At 38.3% G+C, this 26,196-nt stretch overlaps 1 protein-coding gene across 2 annotated transcripts in view; it reads left to right on the top strand.

Moving 5' to 3' along the window:
• Positions 1–26,196, top strand: part of APP (amyloid beta precursor protein) — a 199,710-nt gene that overhangs the window by 137,669 nt on the left and 35,845 nt on the right. For both annotated transcript variants that reach the window (XM_052666955.1, XM_052666946.1), the window contains 5 exons: positions 280–413; positions 6,905–6,979; positions 8,035–8,193; positions 17,009–17,137; positions 19,133–19,232. In XM_052666955.1, coding sequence (XP_052522915.1) covers positions 280–413; positions 6,905–6,979; positions 8,035–8,193; positions 17,009–17,137; positions 19,133–19,232 — 597 coding nt within the window. The remainder of the gene's footprint in view (positions 1–279; positions 414–6,904; positions 6,980–8,034; positions 8,194–17,008; positions 17,138–19,132; positions 19,233–26,196) is intronic.

Here is a 26,196-nt window from a genome sequence, read left to right as displayed (position 1 = left end):
ACTTATTTGAATGATACTGCTTTGCTCATTCTGAAGAGTTTCTCCTGGATTATATAATGGGAGGGAAATCTTTTTACATGTTTATATGTATTTCCTGCATGTACTATATCTGACTAAACCACGTTGTTATTATTCTTCTCTGAGGTTACGCTAATGGCTTTATTCTGATGGAAATTAGAACAGATGTTTCTTTCCTGGTTCAACCAAATTTTATCTGTACTAAAGTAGAATTCTGCTTTTTTTTCCCTCTCCCTTCCCTCTCTCAAAATTCTACCTCAGTCCCTACCACAGCTGCCAGCACTCCTGATGCTGTTGACAAATACTTGGAGACACCCGGGGATGAAAATGAACATGCTCATTTCCAGAAAGCCAAGGAGAGACTTGAAGCTAAGCATCGTGAAAGGATGTCTCAGGTAAGAGGGGATCTCTTTGTCCACGAATATGGTAGAGAGCTTTGTCTCTCAAGTCATAAGATGTTTTCATTTTCCTGTTTCTCAAGGCTTCTGTGAGGTTCCCTGCCCATCTGCAATGCTGTAAATATACCAGTTACTACCTTTCTGAATACATCTAAGAATTTAGTAGGCAAGGACAAAGGTTTGTACTTGGATTACAGTTGTAAACCTGAGCTGCTACAGTTATTTCTGCTGCTAAAAAGGAAAAAAAAAGTCCATTAACGGTTGCTTTCATCTTTTTGAAGATGTTTGGTTTGTAATGTTATTCCTATCTTTAAAGAAAGATCTTGACCACTGTTATTTATCCTTCTTTTGCAGAGACTAAACTAGATTGCATGTGATTAGCTTCATTTTCCAGGTGTATGTATACATGGTAATGCCCTGGGGTAACTTAAGCTTGTATATATTTATCTAATGCTCTTGAGCCTCGAGGTAACATAAAATGCATCTAATGCCAAAGCAAAGAGAAAAAAATCAGTGCTTTTGATCTCAACTAATCCAACTGACTCAATCCTTCTTATTTTCCTTAAACCAGAGAGTTTTGTGTAGCCTGAAACTATGTACTGTTTTTAATCTTATTGAACACTAGGAGATGAGCTATTTATTCTTTCAGAAATGGAGTTTGTAATAGAAATACCAATAAAAATTGTGATAGTTCTACTTCAGTAACAATGAAGAAAAACTATAGAAGGTTTAAAGGGCAGTCTGTGATATAAGTACTTTTTTTAAGATGGATCAACTAAAAAGAATTAATGTAGTACAATTCAGATGAGCTTTGTATATCATATAGATACTTCAGTATATTTTTGTCTTGTAACTTTACCCTCTGTTGCATTTTCAGTTTCCTTATGTTACTGACACATTATCCATTAGCTTTTCACTATGAAGTTTGACTAAGCCTGAAATTGACTCAGAAAGTCTCCCTTACTAGCACTGTAGATACATATCTTATTATAAGTAGGCCAGGGGCATCTTACATGAAGCAGTCGTTGTTTGAGACACCATACAGTAGATATGACATGAGGTAGCAACATAAGTGTTCTTTATCTAGCCTCCACTTCAGAAGAATCATAGCACAAAGAGGGCATCTCTTTCTTGCAAAGAGGAAACCGATCCAAATTAATGCTTGTTAAAGTGTTAAAAGTCTGGTCATATTTCCCTTGGAAGTTTAAACAGTTTCTTGGAAGTGACCTGTAACTGAGCTGGTAGCAGGAAGGGGTGCAGCTGGAGACTAAGCTCAAGAGCAGTGTGGGTCAGCAGGAAAGCGAGCCGGATGAGCAGTAGTTAATGGGACAGAGGTGTGCTATGCTCCCACTAAGGCAGCAGCTCATTGCAGCTGAGACATTTAGTTCTCTGCAGCCACTTATTCCCTTCCCTTTCCTGAAGAAGCCCTTTTTGGTATGCTGTCAAGACAAGTGCCCTGAAATGGAAGGGCAGTCAGTAGGGAAGGCAACCTTTCACAAAACACTCCTTGAATTCTCTGCTTATTTTCAGGTTTGCCTCTAACATTAAATATGCAGTGTAAAGATTGATCTGAGTAATAAAGGGCAGTATTTCTATTTCTACAGTATTTAAAACTGTGTATTTATTTTCTACAAAGCTGAAAGGTTTGTGCAGAAGAAGTAATGAAATACATAGGAGAGAACACTGTCAGTGCTTGAGGCTAACAAAGCTAACTGGGAAAGCTACTGAACTGCAGCTGCAGAAAACTTGTGGGTAAATGCTCTGCACATTCAACCATGTGCATTTGGGGGAACTTTATAACTGAATGCTGTGGTTCAAGAGTTTGGCGGAAGATCATGCTGGTGCTGCCGTGTGTTCAGCCCTCGTTAGCACGTTCCCAGCCATCCTTGCTGTCAACACTAATGAGCATACAGCTGTGGGGTGAGGCAGGTCAGCTCCCTCATCTCATTGCCATGTCACTCTTATAAAAAAAAAAAAATAAACCAGCTCTGGACAGTTCAGCAACCTAAATCAGATCTGGGAAAGAGCAGCACAATAGGAACCTCAAGAAAGACAGAATTGATCTGTAGTATGCCCAGGCTGATGATTAAATTGCAGTGTAAAGTTATATGTCTTGAGTTGTTTTTGCATATGAAGTATGCAAAACACCTGCAGAGCTTTTAAGAAGAAAATTCACATAAGTTTTTAAAAATTAGTTTTTGCCACTGTGAGTAATGTCTTGTACAGCACTGAACTAACCCCTCCCATTGATTGTTCTAAGAAGAAAAGATCTTCTTAGCAGGTAGATGTAGGTAGAAGCTTACCAGTCTGTGTCTTGTTTCCAGTGGGAACTGTGATATCTTTGTGTCCCACACCAGTCTTCTTCTCTGGCCATTTGTTTAAAATTTGGGTTTCACACTTTTTTTAAAATCATGAATTTTCTTAGCATGCTTTTAATTAAAAATTAACTTGAAGTTGTTACTTGTTATATTGAAAATAATGCTGAATAAGTTAACTGAACTTTTGTGTCACGTTTTTCTTTAAAATTAAAGATCATGAGACTCTAGCTCTGCCCTCCAGCTGCACTGAATATATTTATTCCTTTTTGTTTAGTCACATAGTAGTTCAAAGTTTGTTTCTTTCAAAGCTGAGAAGGAGCAGAAAAGTCCACTCTTAGAAAATGTTCTTTTTATACAGTGACCTGATGCATCTCTAGTTCACGCTGTTTAGATCCCTTCTGCTCTTAGGAGTCCATGCCTTCAGACCACCAAGTTTTTCTGCCTTTATATCTGCACACACCAGGGGGAACAATGCTTATAAATTTTTCTAGGCAGTATTGTAAAGAACATTACATCAGCATATGATTTTTAACTTTTCTTGGGTTTCCAAGTTACCAGGACAACTACATTCCCATGCAAACAGGGCAACCAATGGCATGCAACATTTAGATGTTTGCTGTTCTTTTATATGTAACAAGGAGAAGTTATGTTTATTTATCTCAGGCTACCCTAGCTGTTTCCTGATTTGATACAATCCTCCTTTTCCTCTTTTCTTTTTCCAGATCATTAACACAGTACAATTCCCTCACTTAAACAGTTGCTGGTAAATAGCCCGGTGAAACCAAATATTGAATCTTACTCAAGGGAGCAGTATATTTAAACTTTTTTTTGTTCTCCTCAGCAAAACATCTTGAGACATCCTGGAGGCTTGAATTTATTCTTCCTGTTATATTACTATTGACAGTGTTTTGAGGACCATACTGTGCTTAGTACTTAAGACAGGAACTTAATGATACTTTGTCTCTGACAATAGCCTTACTTCTTGCAATTGCAGTTCCAAGGCAAGCATCTGAAAGCACTATGGTCCTCAACCTGGCTGAACATAAACACAAAAGCCTAGTGTTGGTTTAAGATTTCATTGAGAGGATAGTTTTAAAAATGAAACACAAAGTGGGTCTAAACCAAAGTGCTTGATCTTGTTTGTCTTCAAAAGATGTACAGAAAAATCTATTGTTTGTGTCTAGACACCTGGGAGAAGAAGGCCAAAAACAACTCAGAAAGTAATTTCTCTGTATTCAGGCTTCAGTTAATCATGGGCTGCTTACTTTACAGCTTCTCCCTCAGTATACAGTGTACCTACATTTTAAAGCATTTTTGGAAGAAGCCTCCCTTAGTAAATGACAATTAAAAGTTTCTTATAACATATAAAGTACAGTTCTTATCTCATACCAAGGGCATGACCAAGCATGACAGCAGTCAGTGTGTTTGGAGGGATGCCAGAGTGTTATCAGAGCTCCTTTATTTGTTTATCAGGTAGAGTTGCATCAGAAAACCCAGTGTTGATCTGGTTGGTGTTGATCGGTAAGAGGACGTGGGTAACCAGAGTTGTCCGTCTGTTCAACAGCACTAAGAGTCATTGCATGCTACTTGTTCCCACATCTTTGAGGTACTTGCTGACTTTTAGCACCATATTCCCTGGATCTCTCTGGCTCAGCTGTTTTGTTTGGGAACTCTTTCCTTCTCTAAACTGTTAGCTTAGTTAGGAGAACACAAATACCAACCCACCCCCAGTTACACTCAAGGCTTTTTGAAGAGATCTAATGATGTTATTACCAGGAAAAGAGTCAAGACTTAATTGTGCAAGAAAATCCCTTGACAGACATAGGCATCGTATTGTAATGGCTTTGTCAAGCTAACTAAGCAAGCCTTAAGTCAAGGACCTCTTCTGTTGTGATTGCTGTAATCCAAATGCCTGTACAAAATTCTTTCATTGCTGTATTCTTCTGTGCACTACTGTAAAAAATGTGAATAAATTCTACTGGTTTCAGTGTAATGAGATTTTGTACTTAGTACTAGTATTTGCTAGCATTTGTACTAGCATTTCTCTTAATAGAGAATGACACTTTCCTTGCATCCTTTCTCCCTCTTGCTGTCCTCTACGGCCCAATTTCTAAAGGAATCTACCAGGCAGTAAATCCCAAGTCCTGAAGAAGTTTGACTTTGAAGCTTGCTTCTTAAATCTTAACCAGAAATTGTCATTTTCCTGGTACAAATCAGCCAAACCTTGGAGAGTTATAAATCTATATGGCTTTGATAGGTCTGTGCTTTCAGTAAAAGAGGATAGGTTTGTAACTGCACATAGAACAAGTTCAGCCTTTTCTGCGCAGCCATATCTGAAGAATGATATTTTTTTTCCTTTCTGCTTGATGGTTTTCCATGGACCTCAGTGGTACGTTTGCTAATCTCTCATAATTCTATAAAGGTATGGCCTTCAGTAAGATTCAACTGTTAAAGTCTTCCCAATTGCAAAAACAAAACTCAAAACGGAACTTCTGCAATCTTTAAATTGAATATTATTTCTGCAAGCAGCCATATTGTTCTGTGCTTTTTTACACAAGCCATTTGTTCTTGCACTGGAACTGGACACTGAATCCAGTAATTTATATTCCTCCCAGCTAGCTGTGTAGGCTGTCAGTTTGTCATCCCGCCTTCAATGCTTTAAAAGATTTAAAGAAATAAATAGACAGGGAGACCTATTCTAGCCAAAGGTCTCCTTCTTGCATTATCCATAAGGCTTGTTTTCATCATGTGGATTAGCAGAGTGTCTTTGTCTTTATGCTTTTCAGGATTATTTTAGGCATAAAATGGCAAGGAACTGTTGTTCTAAAAACCCACTGATGCTCATTCAGAGTGAAAAAGAGTATTAAACAGATGTCAGACATGAGATTTGCAGACATAAAAGAAGGGGTGGGAGAAGAAAATCTGAGCTTTGCTAGTCTAAGTCAATGCTCAAGTTTTAACTGGTATTATTTTAATTTATGACTTGAATTAATGCTGGGTTCTGGGTCATGTCCTGGCACTGATGATGTAACAGCTCTCTAGAAAGATGCTGTTTGTGATTGAATTAAGATTTCTTGGCCATGACAATGGTATAACCTAAGTGCATAATTAAGAGATGAATACCTAATGCACCCTTAACATAGATCAGCACTCCAAACACTAGTCCATTTTTTCCAGAATATATCATGACACTCTAACTGGCTTTTTGCTTTGTGCTCTCCCGTACTGCTTTGTTGGAGAAGGATTAAAATCTTCTGTGATTGAGTCTTAACTTGCAAGCATGAGACACAGCACTTTGTCTTGTCTTTCTTTGGTATTTATTCTGGTAAAATTTTTGTTATGTGTATGAACTATAAGCTGTTCTTAAATCCCCATTGAAAAGTATATGTTTGAGAATTTCTGTTACAAATGGTATGAAAGTGTGTTTTCAGGTAAGAATGGGAAGGAAATGTGCATTTTGAGAAATTGCTTCTGTTTCTTCTGTCTTTTGACGTTGTGCTAAACCTTCACGTAAACAAGCCACTTATCTGTGTGCACTGCATTTGGTGACAGCAATTGCTCCATCACAAATTTGATCTGAAGAGATGGCTCTCTAGGCATGAAATGAGGAAGGTCCCTGACAAAGACCATGAGAAGGTTTCGGATGTAATGAGCAGCTAGTTAAGAGTAATATTTGAGAATTTCAATTCTTGAAATATTTGGCACCTAATTCTGAACAGGCTGACACAAATTGCATGTAGATCTTCATCTGTCCTATTCAAAGGCAGATGAGATAGTCCAAAGCTAAACATTTTTCTGATGCACCCAAAACTGTCACATAGAATGAGTGGAAATTTGCTCCTTTTGACTACAGATGGAAACGTTTTCCTTTTTGTCTGAGATGAAAATGATCTGGTGTGTTCACCCATAGAGACTCCACTTCCTTTGCTTGAAGGTTGACTAACATCTGTGAAGTTATGAGAGCTTGTCATGATGTTCAAATACTGAAATTCAGTCTTTGTTTAAATTAATAACAGGATTCTACCTTTGTTGCAATTGCTTTTTTGTAGCAATGTAAGGAGGGGGAAGAATATCAAAAGATGATTGTGTGAAATACAGTGCTTGGCAGTTGCTGAGTCCTGAGATGAGAGAAGAAAATTTGAAATTCACACTCCTTGTTTTGTTTGTTAGGTCATGAGAGAATGGGAGGAGGCAGAACGCCAAGCAAAGAACTTGCCAAAGGCTGACAAGAAAGCTGTTATTCAGGTAAAAAAGAACACTTCTGCAACCTTATCAACTGGGACTGCAGTTAAAATGCAGTGATTGAGAGTGGTGATGTAATTTCAAAACATATTTACATGAAGATTTAATGTTATTTTCTGCTCTTACTATCTTTGTTTCCAGCTGTGAGAAGCTGCTGGTGTCTCTGTACTTATCACCCAATCCCTGGAACAAAAGTGCAGAAGAGAGAATTTTGACTTCTCATCAGTGAGAACTGACAAATCAGTTCCCATAAGGCCTTTTCAGAATTTAGGCTGTGATAAACTAGTAAGCTATGGGATGTAATCTCAAAGCAGAGATGGAAAATATGATTTGAAGAAGGAATCACCATCAGTTTAATCTGGAAGAAACTCCCTGCCAAAAAATCTTTTATACAAAATTATATTATAATTCAAAAACTCTGACAAGCCAGACACTACTTGAAAGCCACTGTGGCTGTTCTAGATATTATTCAATACTGCTAGAATGATCTCAGTGCAAAACTATAAAAAAGTAACATTCAGAATCAAACTGCTTTGCATATTAAATCCCACAACTTTGCTCTCTCTGCATTATATCCACTCAAGCTTTTCCTTTAATGGAATGAGTCTGGGTTCAATTTTTCTTCCTGGTGGCCAATTTATAAGGAATTACACTGACTCTGCACAGGCTGAATTTTTTTTTCCACTACGTAGATTTGTTTGTAAAGTCACTTTGATACGTGGAAAGCCTTTGTGATTGCAGGAGATGAAGTCTTGTCAAACTCCATCCTTTTCTATACTGAATTCCCTAACACTAAACACAGTCACAGTGGTTGTGTGAAGGATACACTGGTGGTTGTGCTGAACATGTAAGGAATGTTTGACAGATTAAAAAAAATTGTGGCCAGGTGTTCAGAAGCAAGTCCTACTGGAATCAATAAGAGGGACATTCAGCACAGAAGTTCTAGAAGGCAGACTGACATGTGGAATTATTTTGGCGATTTGCAGGCAGATTTTTCATGTCTGTTGTTCTCTGCTGGTGTCTTCACTGCTTCTGTTGTGATGAGTGGTTTTTTTCAGCATTTCCAGGAGAAAGTGGAATCTCTGGAACAAGAAGCAGCAAATGAAAGGCAACAGCTTGTGGAGACTCACATGGCACGGGTGGAGGCCATGCTGAATGACCGTCGCCGCATTGCTCTGGAGAACTACATCACAGCATTGCAGACTGTCCCACCCAGAGTAAGTGCAATATCACCATCATTTGACTGTGTCAAGGTCAGTCTAGTCTTCCTGTGGAAAAAGAATGTATACCAAATAAAGACCAGCAATGAAGCACTGACTGTGCAGTATCTACTGCAGCTATCAGACAGTTTGAAAGTTTAAGGTTTTGACATGCTGTGTGCACACAAATACGAACACAGACACGCACCCCGTACCTGCATGTAGGTAGATACCTACATACATACACATAGATATCTAGGTATATAGCATGAAAATGCCTGAAATTGTAGCCGTTTGCAGATCCTGATAAAGGATGCAGTCATTCTGAGTGATATGCAGTAGGATGCTTCGTTAGGTCAAGAAGGAGTTTTAAGGATAAAGGATACTTGTGTTCTTGTTTCATATACTGAATTGTTTAAACGTTTGGAGAATGATTTTGGAAGGATTGTTGGATGGTGTGAAAATACCCCACTGGCAATTCAAATTTGGCTGTTTGATATGATGACTTTTAGTGCTGTAAACACTAAATCCAGAATGTGGATTTGAATGGAATTATTAAAGACACTACATCTGTGATGTTTTTGCTTAATCTTTAAACAGCCAGTCTGTAGCCTTCATAAAAATGAGAATCTTTGTGAATCCTATGGGAAAACAGTTGAATATTTTACATAACTCTCATCTGTTGAATGCTTCCTAGATGGGAAAAACATTATGTGACTAAAAGCCTTTTGAGTGATTAGTGTAAGATGGATTCACCAGTTCCTAAATCTGGTCTCATAGGAAATTACATCAATATTGACTACCCTGGTAAAATTATATATTTTAAGTGAATTTCCTCTCATAGAGAAACCTGCTCATTCAGAGAGCATGGAAAAATGATCGTAATCACAATTCTTTATCATCATCAAACTTCTTCTCCACCTCTTGCAAAACTGTGAAGTAAAAGAGTAATCTTGAGTTGCCTGTCTGTCACAGAATAGCTGTGTGAAGAATTAGTCAGTATTTTGCAGCATAGTGATTTGTTTAAAATGAAGCGAATGTGTATTAAATTGGGTGGAGGATGTTAGTTGGTCTGACTGTGAGATGCTGTGTGTTGTAATCTTTGACTATTACAAGTGTAGTGAAGGGCTTGGACTCCAGAGTTTTTTTTTGCAAGTTACGGGCTGGTATGCAGCTTTCTTTAGGAGATAGATGTCTGCCAATCAGAACTGAAAGTGAGATGTTTGAGTTCACAGAAGGGCTGCAGGTCCTGTTCTTCTGCTTTGTGGTTTTGAGGAGTTCACCTCAGATGCAGTTTCACGTTTGGCTTCAGGCAATCAGCTCTTGCTATGAAGTTGAGCCTTGTGTGATTGTAACTCTATCTGAAAACTATCCTAAAGAAATTATTCTGTTTTCTTCTCCAGTCAGAATGCCCTCAACTCTCTCCACCTGTCTTGATAGCTGGGGCACTCCAAACCTCTGATCATGCTCATGGGCTTCTTTGGACATCTCCAACAGATCCATGTCCTTCTTGTATTGGCGTCCCCAGAGCTGAACACAGTATTCTAGATGGGGTCTCATGAGAGCAGAGCAGAAGGGGACAATCACCTCACTTGCTTCTTTAGGTGCAGCCAAGGATACGGACTGCTTGTGCACATTTCCAGCTTGTGTTGAGTTTTCCATCAATCAGCACCTTTTCCTTGGGGCTACTTTCAATCCATTCTCTGCCCAGCACGTATTTGTGCTTGGAATTACTCTGGCCCACTTGCAGGACCTTCCACTTGGCCTTACTGAACTTCATGAAGTTCACATGGGCTCACCTCTCAAGCTTGTCAAGGTCCCTCTGGATGGCATCCTTTCTCTCCAGCATGACAACCACATCATATAACTTAGTGCTGTCTGCTGATTTGTTGAGGGTGCACTCAATCCCGCTGTCCTTGTCATTGACAAGGATGCTAAACAGCACCTGTCCCAGTATGGACCCCTGAGGAATACTGCTCATCATGAATTTCCACTTGGACATGAAGCCACAACATTTCAAGTGTGACCACATTTCAAGTGTGACCATGCAGCCGATTCCTTATCCATTGAGTTGTCCATCTGTCAAATCTTTCCAGTTTGAGACAAGTATGTCGTGTCAACTACTTTGTACAAGTCTGTACTTAAAGTGGTAAGGTCTCTTAAATAAAATTAGAAGAATATTAGAGTTTAAACTGAAAAAGGAGTTGTTTTTTCTTATTGAAGTAAGTAAGTGTGTTGGCGGGGGAAGTAGTGTTTTTTGTGTGCTGTTTAATCACTTGGATGTGTTGTCCACATATCCTCTCTGCCACTCTGAGCAGCAAGGGAGTCAGGAAATTCGTTCAGAAATGAATGACAGAAATGAAATAACGTAACTTCAAGGTCTATTACAACATAATTTTTTGTCAAAACCAAGTGCTTGTTCTGTTGTTGTCTCAGAAGCACTGTCATGCAAGATGCCCAGAAAGTTAAATTTTATCCTCATCTCTACTTCTCAGTACAGCTTAACTGTGCTGCTGTATTCTGTTGTCTTTGAAAACAGGGTGTAGCTGTTCAGTATCCGGTGTCAAAATGCCATATTGTTTCATCCCACTTGATGGTCTTAGTACAGAAAAGGAGGATTAATGGCAGTTGGAACTAATACGCTTCTACTTTTTAAAACAGTTGGAGATTTTCCCCTTCATTTTGGAAGTTAAATAGAAGAATTCAAATGCATCAGTCTCTGCAAGCAACTTGGTTCTATAATTTGCATATATTTCCTTTCTCATGTGCATGTCAAATTTATTTGGATTTATGTCTCCCTGTTTAATCTTTGTTGGTAGCAGAGGCTCATTCTCTGTGGGAAGTCAGGGGGAGGAGGTGTGGTGAAAAAAAATGCAGTTCACAGTGGTGAAATAAAGGGTTTCAGAGCAAGGAAACATACAGGAAATCTATGAACAGTAATTAATTAACCTCCTTATATTTTGCACAGAGTAAAATGAGCATATAGTAATTAAATTCAGTTTAAAATGTTTCTCTTGCACTTCAGAACTGTTTCACTAAGATGCAAATTACTGCTGTTCAGAGCAGGGATAATTAACATCAGCCCTAGCTTGCACATTAACCCATTTGAATTTATTTCCTGTATATTTTCTTGTTTCCCTTAATGTCCTTTCTGGTACTATTTGTGCCCTGAGTTTGTTCCTTTGGTGAGAGCTTACTGTGGACTGAAACTAGTCATGTTCTGCTATTTGGACTTGGAAGAAAGATCTGCAGAAGGGTCCTCACTCAGTGCTTCTGTGTTCTGGAAGTTCAGAGACTTTTTTGGGTCTAGCAAGGTCATGGGGAAATACACAGTTGGAGGCAGGGAAAAGTATAACTGCTGATCTGATAAAAATCCTTCCATGCTATACTCTGCTCTCCATCCTGCTCACCTAAACATGTAAAGTTACAATTTCTGTGAAGTTTTGTGCTGAATTTTGTGGGATTTATAAAAATAGACTGCATGGATTTTAGCTCAGCTTTTAAACCAGGTCAGATAGAGAACGATGGTTGCTTAATTCAGGTTTTCTGAAGCTTTTAGGTGAATAAAACCACACTTCCTTGCTTTTTCTCTAGTCTGAGGAGTTGAGCGTGTGATATAGTCATACACCTCATCTTGCCCAGTAGGATTTCTCATATGAGCAACTAAAGTCAGAGAGGCAATTCCAACTGGATATTACAGTCTGCAAAACTTTGGCAGATTCATCATAACTAAAATCCAACGTTTTACAAGAGCAGACACAAAATTTAGTTTGTAAGAGTTGAATAAATTTAAATCTTGTAAAAGCAAATGATGAGGTGGCATCAAATACTTTTTTCACTTTGTTCTTTCTCAGGAAAATCCTTGAGAGAGAAGGCAATGGGAAGTTTTGAGTGCTAATAGCAATGTATTTGTTATGTGTGGTAATACGCTTTCTTACAAACTAGCAGAAATATTGAGAAGACATCTTTAACTTGACATAAAATGTAGGATAGGGGTTTCACATGAATGAAAAGTCTTTCTATCATCCTAGCCAGCCATCCTTGAATGTTCCTAAAATGAACTGCAGTTCCAGTATCAAATACAGCCCATGAATCAATAACATAGCAGTTAAAATGCATACCTAATATAGTATATAAGGTATCCTTAAAAATGGAATGAAAAGAAACAACTGCTGCACATTTCAAGAGCAGTAATCAGAAAGGAGTGGTGATTGATGTTTCTCCAAAGGCAAGATGAAATATTAAAATACAGCATTGTGGATCTTTCCTTTCTGGTTTAGAGTGAATTTTGATCAAAATGACAAGCCAGCTCAGAACTTCGCATAGAAGTTCCATGGCACACAGACATGGGAGGTTGTATTTTAAATACACAGAAGTACATTCGGATGGTTTTCATGTTGTTTCTCTGCAGAAAGTATTTTGAATTTCTACAGAGAGAGTGTAGCAATATTTGTAGCAATCCAAAATAATTTTGATGTTTCTGTTTTCCAGGCTCAGTGAAATACCACTTTTTCACAACTCCCTTAAAATCTGAAATGATAAGGTAGATTCTATGTAGAGGTCATATATGTGTATGCATATATGTGTATGCACAAAATAAATGTGTGCATATTTTACCAGTTAGAAACTGTTCTGCAGTTAGAAACTGCATTTTAGACCACATGTATGATTTAGCGAGGCTGGGATTAGGAGTAGACCAATGGGTTACATTTTCTTGTAAATGACCTGTAGAAAAAGAATTAGGTTTTTGTTCTCTAAATTTTCAGATGTGAATGAACCTACCTTATCTACATTTCAAGGAAATCATAATAGCAGCAGAGCCAAAACTTAGAAGTGAGAGAGAGTGTAGAAAAAGTTGTGAAAGCTGTAAATGATTTTAATTGTTTTATAAATAAACAATAAATAACATTTTCTGCTGGCTAGGACAAAACCAAGCTAAATCCTTGCTGAGACCAGCAGAGAATATAATCAACTAAATACTCACTATTTAAAATTGTGTTTGAACAGCTTCTGGTGGGCTGCCTTCTGTAGGGTTCTTCTACTGTGTTTGATAAACCAGTACTATCAATCTAAGTCATGTTACAATGCGAGTATTGTCTTCATATGGCTTATGTGTGCCAATTTATTTCCTCCAGAAATTCTGAAGTGCTTTGAAGCATTTAATTACATAGAATTTTTGCCTTTTGAAATGTCTTAAAAGATGAAGTAGAAAGAGAGCCCTTGTTCTCCAGTAGTTGATACTGGGAACGCCGCCCACGGTAAGGACAGAACAACCCTTGGCCAGCAGATCCCATTGGTGTGTATTTGGACATAAACTGCAACATTAATATTATTATTTCATTGTTAAAGAAGAATGTCAGTGATCTTGTCTCTAAACTGATTCTACCTGAAATTAAGGCACCTTTATTTCGTGCTGATTAAATAGTCAGTGGGGTTGGGATTCACCACTGGGTAGCAAAAGTTGCCATCAGTGATTTCTGCTTGTGATGCAGTGATTTAGGCTTGTCTTGTACAGCTGGAAACCTTTTAATAGGTTGTCAGGATTGCATCTATATATCCACCAAAGACCTGCTTTACTAAGAAGAGAATAGGTATACTAAAATACAGTCAGATAACAAGTCATCTGTTCATCTGTTACAATAGCTTGTAAGAGGACTATGATCTGGCTGTGCTAAGTGTTGGGTAAAAAGCAAATGTGGAAAAAGTTTCATGGGCATAAATGGCATGTCTAAATGTGCTTGAAATAGTTCAAAGCTGCGTGTAACAGGAGCCTTTGCACTACTTCACTCAACATTACTGTATGTGTGCTTATTAGATGTGTTCGTGTTATTCTTTACATTGGCCTGAATAATAAATATGTGCCATGCTTATGTGGAGTTAAGCTTCTTTCTAGTCAGTTCAGGGTTTTCCAGTTCTCAGTAAGCAATATTATTCCTATCTAAACCACATTTCTTATGAACTGATACGCATTCTCAATTTGGTGCTGGATCCTCTTGCTCAGGAAGTCACCAGTCGTTCTGGTTACTAGCTCAATTGCAGTTGCCAGAAATGTTGGCCACTTATTTAAGATAACTAAAAACGTGCGGATAATGGAAGTCACATTGGGAATATCCTGGTCTCTTTTAGAGGAAAGCTGATAAAAACAAGCTGATAATGCAAATACAGCTGGAAATAATAGTATTATTTCATGATGGTTAGGTAGCCCTGGTGGCTGATACAGGTTAGTTATTCTGTGAGATATTTTTTTATGAGCTAGCCTGTGGAGCCATTCCTTTCCTCTGCTAGATCACTTAGTGTGGCTGTTCCACTCTACCACATTACAAGAGTTCATACCACCACTTGATACAAGAGGTTTGGGGGCAAATCCTGCTGCAAAAAGTATGTACATGAGTGTGATTTCTAAGCAGAAGTGGTTCACTTCAGTGTGGAGATGGGATTTGGGATTAGAGGTATTTTTGCTAATCCTCAAATTTGTTCGAAGCTTGCAAGCAACAGATCTGCAATTCTAGGCATAGAGGAGAAAAATAACTTCTGCCTGTTAAATTTGGTTCTTGTTTATGGTATCCACAGGTGGGTACGAGAAGTCCTGCAGAGGTCTGTGACTACTTGGCACCAGCCCTAGCAGTTTAGCCTTCAGCAAAGGCCCTCAAGTCTTTAGCCAATAGCATTTCAAAGTTGTGGGAAAGGTTGGAGGTCTGACCTGATCTCTATTGCATCTGGGACATTTAATGGCTATTTTAGGAAGTAAAAGCAGAGCCATTTTAAGAGGACTCTTCTAAAAGTAATGCCTCATATTATAGTATATTATATTGGCCCATGACGTCAGAGGCAGATGGTGGTATGGCAGTAGAAGTTGAGCCTTCCTACAAATATTGTGTTACATTTCGCTGCTGTGTGACAGATGGCAGCAGAGGGGCAGTCTGGCACAATGGCATCTGACGTGAAAGTGCATGTGAATCAAAGATGTGTCATTGAATTCCTTCCTGAGGAAAAAATGGCACCCACTGATATTCATTGACACTTGCAGTACATTTCTGGAGACCAAAAAGTGGATGTGAGCGCAGTGAGGCAGTGGTGATGACATTACTGGGTCGTCTCTGCTCGTGCAGATTTTTATGAGGACAGCATGAAGGTTCTAGTGAAAATGTACAGCTGATGGTGGTGGCTGTGTTGAAAGATAGTGTTCTGTAGCTGTTAGTTTGCTCTGTCAAATGGTGTTACTGTGCACTTTGTATCTGCTGTACCTTCTATGGAAATAAATAGGAGGCATTACTTTCAGAGTGACTTATGTATATCCTTCTGGCATTAGACATGACACTTCAATTTGAGTATTCCTTGAAGAAATAGAAATTAATCCATTTCTCTTTGATGTACACAAACCTGTTATCTTGATGTGCTTCAGGGGAACAAATGATGAAATGTCAGGAAAGGGAACAATATTTTCTGTCTTCAGAAAATTACTGTTTTAAACCTTAGTGGTCTTCTAGCCTTTATTCCTATAAACTGTCACAGCTGGCATTTCATTTTGTTTGCCATTATAGTAATGTTGTAGGGATTGCTTACTTTTCAACATTTGTTCATGGCTTCTTGCAACTTCATCGCAGGCTGTTTGACTTTTGGTAATTTGGAGTTATTTTCCACACAAATGAATCTTCTGTCATGGAACTACTGAGTTTAATCCTTTCATTGGGAATGATTTCACATCTCTGTCTGAAATATCCTCATATAACCTTTGTTTTACTTTCTTTGGACATCTTAAAATCTATTGCCTTTCTCAAGCAAAGAAATTCTTCAAGCTCTGTGGCTTAGTATTCATATCTTGTGTAAATGTTAAATTAGTTTAGGATCTATATTTGACCATGAATCTAAGTTCCTAAAGCTTCAGCTTCGCCCACAGTTCTTTCTGTTTCAGGAAGCTGTGCACAGAGCTTCTGATGCTTATTTTGTTGCTTCCCCACCCGTTCTTCTGGATCTGTACCAGTACCCAGTGAAGCTGCTCCCTTCTTCTGCTCATTCTTTAATTTCCTGCACAGTAAGATCACCATTCCCTTCCTTCTCACCCATGTCAACTTAATTTTTCTCACTATTTAGCAGCTTCAGAAAAAATACACAAGCACAACCAGGCAAGCAGAGTTGGTGAGGGGGGCTGGATTTCCAGAGTCACCCTAAACACTGAGTTAAAAGTGAATGTCTTAGTTTCATGGTAGGAAAAACTTCCCTTCTTTGCAGTCTTCACTGCTGTACCATCAGTCTGTGTATATTTTTCATGTTCCCTTCAGCTGCAGTTCTCTCCTCTGTTCATGTTCAGTTGTATGCCTTGAGGCATATAGTTAATGGCTTTCATTAAGTAAAACCACCTGAAATGTATACATAAACTTTTAAATCTGATACCCAAGTTGGGTACTTTGAGAAGATGTGTGCCCTAAATACCTCAGCTATTCCTTTCCTCTTCGTTTCTTCTGCTCACATAGCAGTATTAGCAGGACAGAGCAGTCTTGAATTTGTTTAAAAAAGTTTTTCAGTCAAATCTGTTTGATTGATCCTTGGCTTTGGTAGAGTAGTGCCTTCAGATGATCTTCTCTGCAGATGCTGAGCAGTTTATTAACCTTCTGGTTTGATTCTGGATGCATTCTATTGGATAGATGATACTGTTTAATAAAACCAGTTTTAGTCTTTTGCAGTTTTAACTATAGTTAATAGATATCGATCTCAATTGAGCATGCAACGTAATAGTCGTTCTGTGCTCCTGTTTTGGGGCATACCTCCAATGTATGGAACTAAAACATGTGTTGTTCTAAATTTAACTCATTTATTTCCTGTTTCTTCCCTATAGCCTCGTCACGTATTCAACATGCTGAAGAAGTATGTGCGTGCTGAGCAGAAAGACAGACAGCATACTCTCAAACACTTTGAACATGTCCGGATGGTAGACCCAAAGAAAGCTGCCCAAATTAGATCTCAGGTAATCCCCACTCAGGGTTAGTGGGGTCAGATTCCTCATAACTATTGTGAGTTTTCTGTCAATTTACTTTTTAAAAAACATTTGACTACTTTCTGTGAGCAATTTCAGGTGCAATAAAAAATAAACTGTTTTCCTGCAGAAGATCAAGACAAAGTGATGTAGTAGTCACGTGGGTGTAATTTATCTTTTGAGAAGAACTGAAAAGCAGGTTTTCTGTCCGTCAAAACAGTGAGCCAGTCATGAGCACTTCCCAAGAAGCCAACCAGAGCAGTAATGCCCAGAGCCTTTATTACTGCTTTGGTAAATAATACCTCGAGGAAAATGTTTGTAATAGATTTAGCTAACACATATGGTTATGCTTCACTCAGCTGAAGCAGCAAAACCAGAAGTGGTACAGCCATCTGACTGCAACCAGCCTTTTTGTAGTCATTGCAGAGGTACTTGTAATGTCTATAAATGTGATTACTGCAATGCACTCGAGTTTAACATAATTTTTAAAATGTGCATGGTAGTTTGTGGCGTTTTAACTGCTGAATGTTACTGCAGTCCTCAATGTGTGTGTTTTGGAACAGCTTTTATGTTATCTTTGTAAATCACGGAGGGTGAGGAAGCAAAAAAACACAAGATATAGCTGGCTTTCAAAACAGCAATTAAAATTGTAGGCAGAACGGATAAGCTGCTAAAAGCGTGTGCTGTAATATCTGCAGAATCTGCCTCTGTTCCAGCAATGCAGTTATGAACTGATTGGCATTGCTAAGAGCCAAATCAAAACCATATACCTCATTGAATGGCATGATTTGCATATTAGAATTATGAAACAGCTATTTCAGCCAGACTTGTGCATGGAGATCATGCTAGCTTGAAATTACTAGAGTTAAAAATGCACACTTCTAAGCATCTTCTGCAGCAATCTTGGTTTTCTCTTAAATACGATAGCATGTCCTTTTACATTTTACATTACTTTAATTTCTAAAACATTGGATTGTTAAATCACAAAAACCAATGGAATTTTGCAGACTACAAGCTGCTTGGCAGCACACATGAAGAATGGAAAGTGACATTTAGATACAAGAAATGCAGTTATTGTTTTGTATATTGCCATAGGAATGTGTATTTCCATAACATCTTTGCTTCTTGAATAGGTCAGAAGGTCGAAGGAATGTAGGTTGGAGGATCTACCAGGGTGTTTTTATTTCAGTGGAAAATGGAAAAACAAAATTGTTCAGAAGCATAAATTTTTTCACTGAAATTGCTGTATGTAACCTATTTTCCTGTTTGGGCTTAGAATTGCCTTTGTCAGTAGTCTATGTCTTCCAGAATGCACCTCAGTTTTCCCTTCTGTTGAAGAGAGGTGATACCTGCAGAGTACCCTGGGGAGGATTATTGTGGGATGTTGAAATTCTACCCGTAGCAGCATGGAGGCACAACCTGAGGCAACAGAATCACCTGGGACAACACAATAATGCTTCTGGTTGAAAATATTTTTTGAAATGTTTTCAAATGCTTTCAACGAGAGCATTCAGTCTTTCTTCAGAGAATAGCTGTTTCTTTTTGCAGTGTTAGAATAAGGAGAAAAAAAAAACCAAAAACATTATGATCCAGCAATCAGTTGCGCCTCACTTGGCTTGAATGGCATGCAGAAGATTACAGTATTGGGCAAGTGTACACATTATTGGAGAGTAAATGAGGCTGTGAATTTCTGCTACAGTAGTTGTTTGTGTACCCCCACAGCAAATGTAAATTCTTGCTTTAAGTTATTTCATTCCCATGGTGTTTCAGGTATTTGCTATGGAGGAATGTCTAGCACACTGCTTGTGTAGGAGAGGTGAATATCGCAATGCATTTGACAGTTTCAGCACATGGAGCATATTATTCCTACTTCAAGTAAAAACTGTATTGCTTTGCAAAAAAAAAAAAAAAATTGTAAAATTTTTGATAATAGCTACTAATAATAGTATTAGTATTCCCCTCCATAAAATATTTTCATTTCTTTAGGTTATGACACATCTACGTGTGATATATGAACGCATGAATCAGTCTCTCTCCTTCCTCTACAATGTGCCTGCTGTAGCTGAGGAGATCCAGGATGAAGTCGGTATGCAAACTGCTAATGTAGAAAAACAAAAATATTCACTTGATAAGGAATCACCACTAAAAGCTAAATTGCAGCATCTTCTATTGATACACTGTCCCAGCTTACAAATAGAACAGACTTACTTATGAATTATGAACTATAATGAATATAAACTTGTGAATATGAACTATCAGACAGACTAAATGGAAAAGCTTGTTCATAGTTTCCTTTCAGGGCTTTCCTGTTTCTTTAAAAAATGCAATTTCATTATCATTGTATGTAAACTTCATTAATTCCTGTGTAATCTATGCAGTAACATAATCATACAGCCTTTGTTGTTAATGTATTCCCTGTAATATGTTAATATACATTTGGAGCCTCCATGCTATATAGAAGCAGCTGTTGACAATCAGTAGCTTTATTAAATCCTTCCTAGGTTTGGATATTTAATTTGATGTGGCATTTACTTTAACTGATGCAGTCATTTGGGAAATCCCCCAGCTAAAGAATTAATGTTCACAAGAATTTGAGAAAAATGTAGGTAACTACTAGAGGTTAACAAATACAACTTGGAGTATCTTACCAGTCATGCATTTATTTGGTAAATTTAGTAAATTCTGTGATTATTTATGGAACGAGGAAGTGAGCGGTGCCATTGCAATAAGGATGTGTTGGACAGAGGGTGGTGGTGGATTCCCCTGCACCCAAAGCACAGGTTAGGAAGCAGGTGTGTTTACTTGTAAGATAACTTTAGAAAGTGGGAGATGAGCTCTGAAAACAGAGCTGGGGAAGTGGTTATGAGACCATAAGGAGAGAGATTAATTCAACTACATTCTGTTCTTCATATTACAAGGCACAAACAACAGTCTCAGTTTGCAGTTGCAGAGAGCTATTCAAATAAGACCCTTATTGATAGATTGAGAGTGTATCATTTCTGCTGGAAAAAACCTGCTGATATTAGGTATTGGAGATACTCAGTTGTTGAGTTTGTTTGTTTGTTGGTTTTTACTCACAACTGTCATTCTCATGGTTGTATTTTTGCTTGAAGTTTCAATTTCTTCTATTATTAGTCAAGTTAATGCTTATTGGTGAGGACATTCATCTTAATTGTCTTTCCTGAATACTGAAATGGAATAGGAATTTCAGAGGCTTTGAAAAGACGTGGGAGCTGAAATCTCTTAACTGCTAAGTGGTTTACAAAAATCTGACTCCTAATCTCAAGTGTAATACTAGTATTTAGGAGAAAAAAAGGCTAAAATTAGTAGGGAGCTAAGAATTTAATCAGTCTCTGAAGAATTTTTTCCCTACCTTGATTTTTTGGGGGTGTGTGGTTTTGGATGTAGTATAATTTCTTCAAAGCATTGCAAAATGCAAAGCAATGAAAAATATGTTCTTATATTGGGAGTTATTAGGCAGCAAAAATTGAAGACTAGACTATTAGAAATGGGCTTCATTAAATAAAATAATTTGCAATGTAGACAAGGAAGTTTATTCTCTTCCAGGATTACCATATTGGTAACATTGACTTTATATTTGATTATACATGTGGCTTTTAGGGAAAGTTCTAAGACATCATTCCTTTCTATTAAAGAAGACAATGTCTTTCTAGATTTAAGCACAATGATGAGCCAGCTTCAGATCTGTTCTGAAATTAATGACCTTCTTAGCCTTGGTACTCTTCTTAAATGCATGGAAAAGGAGATCTAATACTGTTGCTAAATCTGTGAAGAAGTAAGGTGCTAATAAAATTGTACTTTGTAAGGTTCCCCAAGAATTTCTACAACTATCATTAAAAAGACAGATGTTTTAGTAAATACCTTCTTTGGAACCACTGGCTTAGAAAGTCCAGGCTAGTGACCAAGTTGGAAAATACCTAGATAAAACTATTGCAAGCACCCAGCATGTGACAAATTATATGTGAGGAAACAGTTGAAAGTAGTTCTTCTCTCAGGCTGCTGTGATTCCAACTGAAATGCCTTATGTTTTAGTTAAGTTTCTTTGTTCATTATGCTTTTGGTTGCTGGTTCCACACCTGACTGCAGTGTTCTTGGTGAACAGTTTTCACCTTGAGGAATGAATAATCTTTGCTTTAGAATACATAGTTCTGACAAAATTACTTTTTCACTAGATTAAACAAGTGGTTCTATGAGCAGCAAGACAGACATGATCTAGTTTTCTGTGAATTTATGTTTCAACTCCTCCACAATAAGGTGCCACTTTTGGCTAGATCTTCTCACTGCTAGAAATATTATGCCCAATTTGTACAGTTTCTCCATGACTAGCTGTTGACAAATCTGAATGTCAGGTCTTCATATATATGTGTATGTGTGTATATACACATATACATACATATATATATAGATGTATGTATATAAACTACAAATTAAACTAAATTGATTTTTTTCCTCATGTCAAGACTGCTAACAAGATTCACTCTTGAGAAGTAAGTGGTGTTCTTGCCCTGGAAATGCATGTGGAGCTGAGGTGCCCCCTTATAATCTCTGTGTTGTTTTTGAGATCTTTATGCAGTGAAGTTGATTATATGAAATAGAATGCAGAGTTGTTCCTGGGACCTGGTGATTTCATGGACAATGTTTTCATCTTCAGCAGTCTGAAGATTACTTTAATTGGTGGCTTGTTGATTGTATGAATTGCGGTCTAACAGTTGGACATTCATGATTTCCTTTAAATGAAATGTATTTTAGAATTTTGTAATCTCAAAAAGCAGTTTTAAGTCATAATTCTAAGGTGCAGATTCCAAAATACCAAATCCAGCTCTTATTCTAAATGCAGCCTTTTCAAACGTCTTTATCAATAACTCTAGATGGTGCACCTTCAGCAGGTTTGCAGATGACACTCAGCTGAGTGGTACAGCTGATGAGAGGAAGGCATGCCATCCAAGGGCACCTGGACAGACTTGAGAAGTGGGCCCACACGAACCTAATGAGGTTTGACAAGGCCAGGTGCGAGGTGTTGCACCTGGGTTGGGGCAAACCCAGATATGTGTACAGATTGGGAAGGATTTATTGACAGCATCCCTGCTGGACAAAAAGCTGGACAAGAGCCAGCAGTGTGTACTTGTTTGCTCCTAAGGCCAGCTGCATCCTGGGCTGCATCAGAAGAGGGGTGACCAGTAGGGAGAAGGAGGGGATTGTCCCCTTCTGCTCTGTCCTTGTGAGGTCCTCCCTGGACTACTGTATCCAGATCTGTAGCCCCCAGCACAAAAAAGTCATAAAACTGTTGGAGAAGGTCCAGAGAAGGGCCACAAAGACGATCAGAGGACTGGAGCACCTGTCCTGTGAGGGCAGGTTGAGGTAGCTGGGCTTGTTCAGCCTGGAGAAGGTTCCAGGGAGACCTCATTACAGTCTTCAAATGCTTGAAGGGAGCCTATATACAGGAAAAAGACTGAGGTTTTTACAAGAGTAGATAGTGATAGGATGAGGGTATTCAAACTAAAGGAGGGGGATTTAGGTTAGCCGTTAGGTGGAAATTCTTTCTTCAGAGGGTGGTGAGGCACTGGCACAGCTGTCTGGAGAAGCTGTGGTGCCCCATCCCTGGAGGTTGCTTAAGGCCAGGTTGGATGGGGCCCTGGGCAGCCTGAGCTGGTGAGAGGCAGCCCTGCCCATGGCAGGAGTGTTGGAACCGGACGATCTTTAAGTTCCCTTCCAACCAAAGCCATTTTATGGCTCTTTGAATGCCGGCAGATATCATGGCAAGAAGTTAAGATAAAACTTAAGACAATTGTAGCCCTTGTGAGCAATTTGTTTGTGACCTGTTTATGTTGGATTAAACAGAAAATGACTTAAGTGTATAGATGCATAGGAAGACCCACAAGTACTTTGAGGAATAGAAAGCATCTCTCAAATGAAGCAAGGGGTTTTTTTTTTTTTTGCTGCTTGGCATTTGACAAATATATAATGTGCAAGTGCCACATCAGGAATGCATTTTTGCAGGAAATTCAAGATGTGTAAGGAAGAATGCTGCTGCCAATCTAGACTTCAAGATGAGGCAGAGGGATAAAGGATCAGTGCAGCAGTTGCAGGGAGGGGTCTTTCTGACTGTGATTTTTATGATGGAGCTTGGAAAACAGGCAGACGTCTTGTTTTAGAGACCATTTATCACTCTGGATGCAGGTGATTTCTCAAACTGCAGTGATGCAAATGTGCACAAACCAGGTCGCTCTCTGCAACTGATGTAATCTTTGGCATTAAATAGTGTTTCTCACAGACAAGGATTATGAATATAAATAAAAGAGTGGCCCAAAAAATCTGAGAAGTGAGATTTGGACGCTGCAAGATAATTTACCTACCTTGCTATTTGTACTCTCCTTTTCCCTCTATAACCTTAATATGTATACAACTTCAGAGAAAGCAGTGGTGGACTTTTTAATAGAAATCAGCAGTTTATTTTAGCACAACTTTCTGTAAATCCTTATTTGATTAGGCTGCTTATCCATGTATTAAAAGGCAGTTTATTACTGGGAGTGGCATAGCCATCACTGCTTCCAAATAAGAAGCTACAACAGAGTTCTAGGTATTAGTCAAATGGGTAGGTAATGAGCTGAATATTTAATTGTCTTTGCTGCTCTGTTTCCAAACTGATGTCCTCAAGTCCATGTTTTCTAGCCCCCTACTGATGAAATATTTAGCACCACCTATCTCAGCAGTATTATAAGTAACCCTGAGCCATCCAGTTATGAGTTATGAGCAAGTAATAAATAAGAGAATATGATTTCATTTGTCCCTTGGCAAATAAAATCAAACTACCATTATTTTATTATTCTGTTCCATTGCACCTATCCTACTCTTCTGCAGTGCAGTCATTATATAGCAGAGGGAGTGAACAAACACAAGCAGACTCCAGATTGTTACATGCATTCAAATGCATACAGAATGTGGTGGTTCATGTGCCATTTGAATTATTTGTATGCTCTAGGTTAGCATTTGAGCAAGAGAATTTTGCCTCTTGACATTTAGTTCACAACTTCTGTTAATATTTATAAGTATTTTTAGAAAAAGCTTGACAGCTGTAAATACAGGACAAGGCACAGACTAAAAATGAAGATTTGCTTTCTTTTAACCCTTTCTCTTTAACTATTAGATCCCTATACCAGTCAGTTTGCATCTGTGCAGGTAGTCTGGGTAACCAGACTACACTGAACTGCTGTTACTGAACTGCTGAGCTACGTCTGATACTGAAGCATTTCTAAAACCATTTATTTTCTAGCTGCTGATTTACTTATGGTCAATCCACAGCCTTGCTGCATTTCCTGCTATAAGCTTTATTAGAATGCTTTTCTCTGTTTCTTTTCTGGCATCCTTCTTAGGAAATTGGGAGGGCATTAGCTGTTTGCTGCAGGCTGACAATCCAAAATGAAAACCACTGTGGTTTGGGAATTTATTTTGCAGTATCAAAACAAACCCTTGAGGTTTTCCCAAAAGCAAATTGTGTATCTGTTCCGATTGGTGCCATTTCTTTTGTGATTGTTTTCCTTATCTTTCTCTTAAAATGTTCTGATTTGAATATATAGTCAGGTGATGTCTTTCAGACCACAGTGGAACTTCTTGGCATCTCCTTTTTTTTTTGAGACTCTAATTAAGATTTAGCTGAATGAAGAGAAGCCCATCTTCAGAAATACTTAAAGTCATTGAAGTGATGCTTAGGATTTCTGCACCTTTATTTGAAGTTGGGTTGCCATATGTAAGGTATCAGAATAAAAAAGAGAAGTTGACATGTACTATATGTGTCAGTAGCTTTTAAAATGATGTTGTAAGGTATGGTAATAATATCGTTCATATATCAAGCAAGAACGGTAATTACCTTATGACTCAGTTTCATTACATTACACTATAAAATATTAAGGAGCTTCTTGAGAGTGCTTAGTGGTCATGAAGATGTTAGGTAAAAGTTAGGGATCAGTTCTAGTCTTCCTTTTAAAACTAGGGGTGAAAGTACTGGTAACAGTTGTTTGATACAGTTCATGTTGTGTACCACAGTAGCTATAGGGTCTTACGTTGTTGTTGTTGAAGGAGAACCGGGGTGCTGAAGCATGGATCATAAATGAATAAGCACCCTGGGATTTTTCTGTACTGGAGCAGACTAAGTGCAGTGAATCAGCACAGAGTGGGATAGAGAATTGTCATCTGTAGTGCACCTCCTAAGCACAGTTAAGGTTTCGCACCAGGTTTTGACAAACCTGCTTAATTAAGTCACTGCAAATCATCTGGAGTCTGCAATAGTGTTTTAACCCACATTTTGTAGGGACTGTTTCAGTTATCAATATTTACATTCTTGTTCCATTTCTTCGTAGTATAAACATGGTCTCTGACCTTGAAATAGACGATGGAGAATTCAGCTTGGTCGTTACACTGCCTGTGAGTGGATGAAGAGTCAGAGAAGAATTATTTTTCTGAAGCAATTCCTCTTTGTTACTAGTTATCCATACTTTCCAGTTCGTATTTCTTCTTGTCTTTTTAGATGGAATCAAATGGAGTTGAACTTGTCACCTAGGATAAGATAAACGGCTATAAATCAGTCTGCAGCTGCAGTAGTTACAAAAATCTGCAGTTGAAGAATGTTGGACAATTCCTGCTAAGTTGTTGTGTTCTCCACCATTCCAGAGGTCACATTTGTTACCTGGAGTTGTAGTTTCTAAATTGTCCCAGGCACTTGTCTAGTTCTTAAGAAGCAGCGTCTTTGATTTTGGATGCAAGAAAATGTCATCTTTGCCAAATCATAGGCATTGTATTTCCCCCCCTTAAAAACGGCACATTTTTCCTTGGAAGTAATTCTTCTATTCAGGTTTGATGAATGTTTCTACACCATAGAGAAAATTCTCCATAAACTCAGAACAGATCTTCTGTAAGTAGCGCATCTAGGTGCAGGTCTTAACCTAAGGTACTGTAAATCCTATGTTCTAAGGTTCAGCAGAGAGTTTCTGTGTATCTGGGCTGTGTCATACAAACTTTCTGTTCCTCCAGTTTTG

The sequence above is a fragment of the Tympanuchus pallidicinctus genome, unplaced genomic scaffold (genome assembly GCF_026119805.1).
Source record: "Tympanuchus pallidicinctus isolate F22 unplaced genomic scaffold, pur_lepc_1.0 scaffold10, whole genome shotgun sequence".
Lineage (NCBI taxonomy): Eukaryota > Metazoa > Chordata > Aves > Galliformes > Phasianidae > Tympanuchus > Tympanuchus pallidicinctus.
The sequence above is the reverse complement of the archived record's forward strand: the minus strand, read 5'-3'. Positions and strand labels throughout refer to the sequence as shown.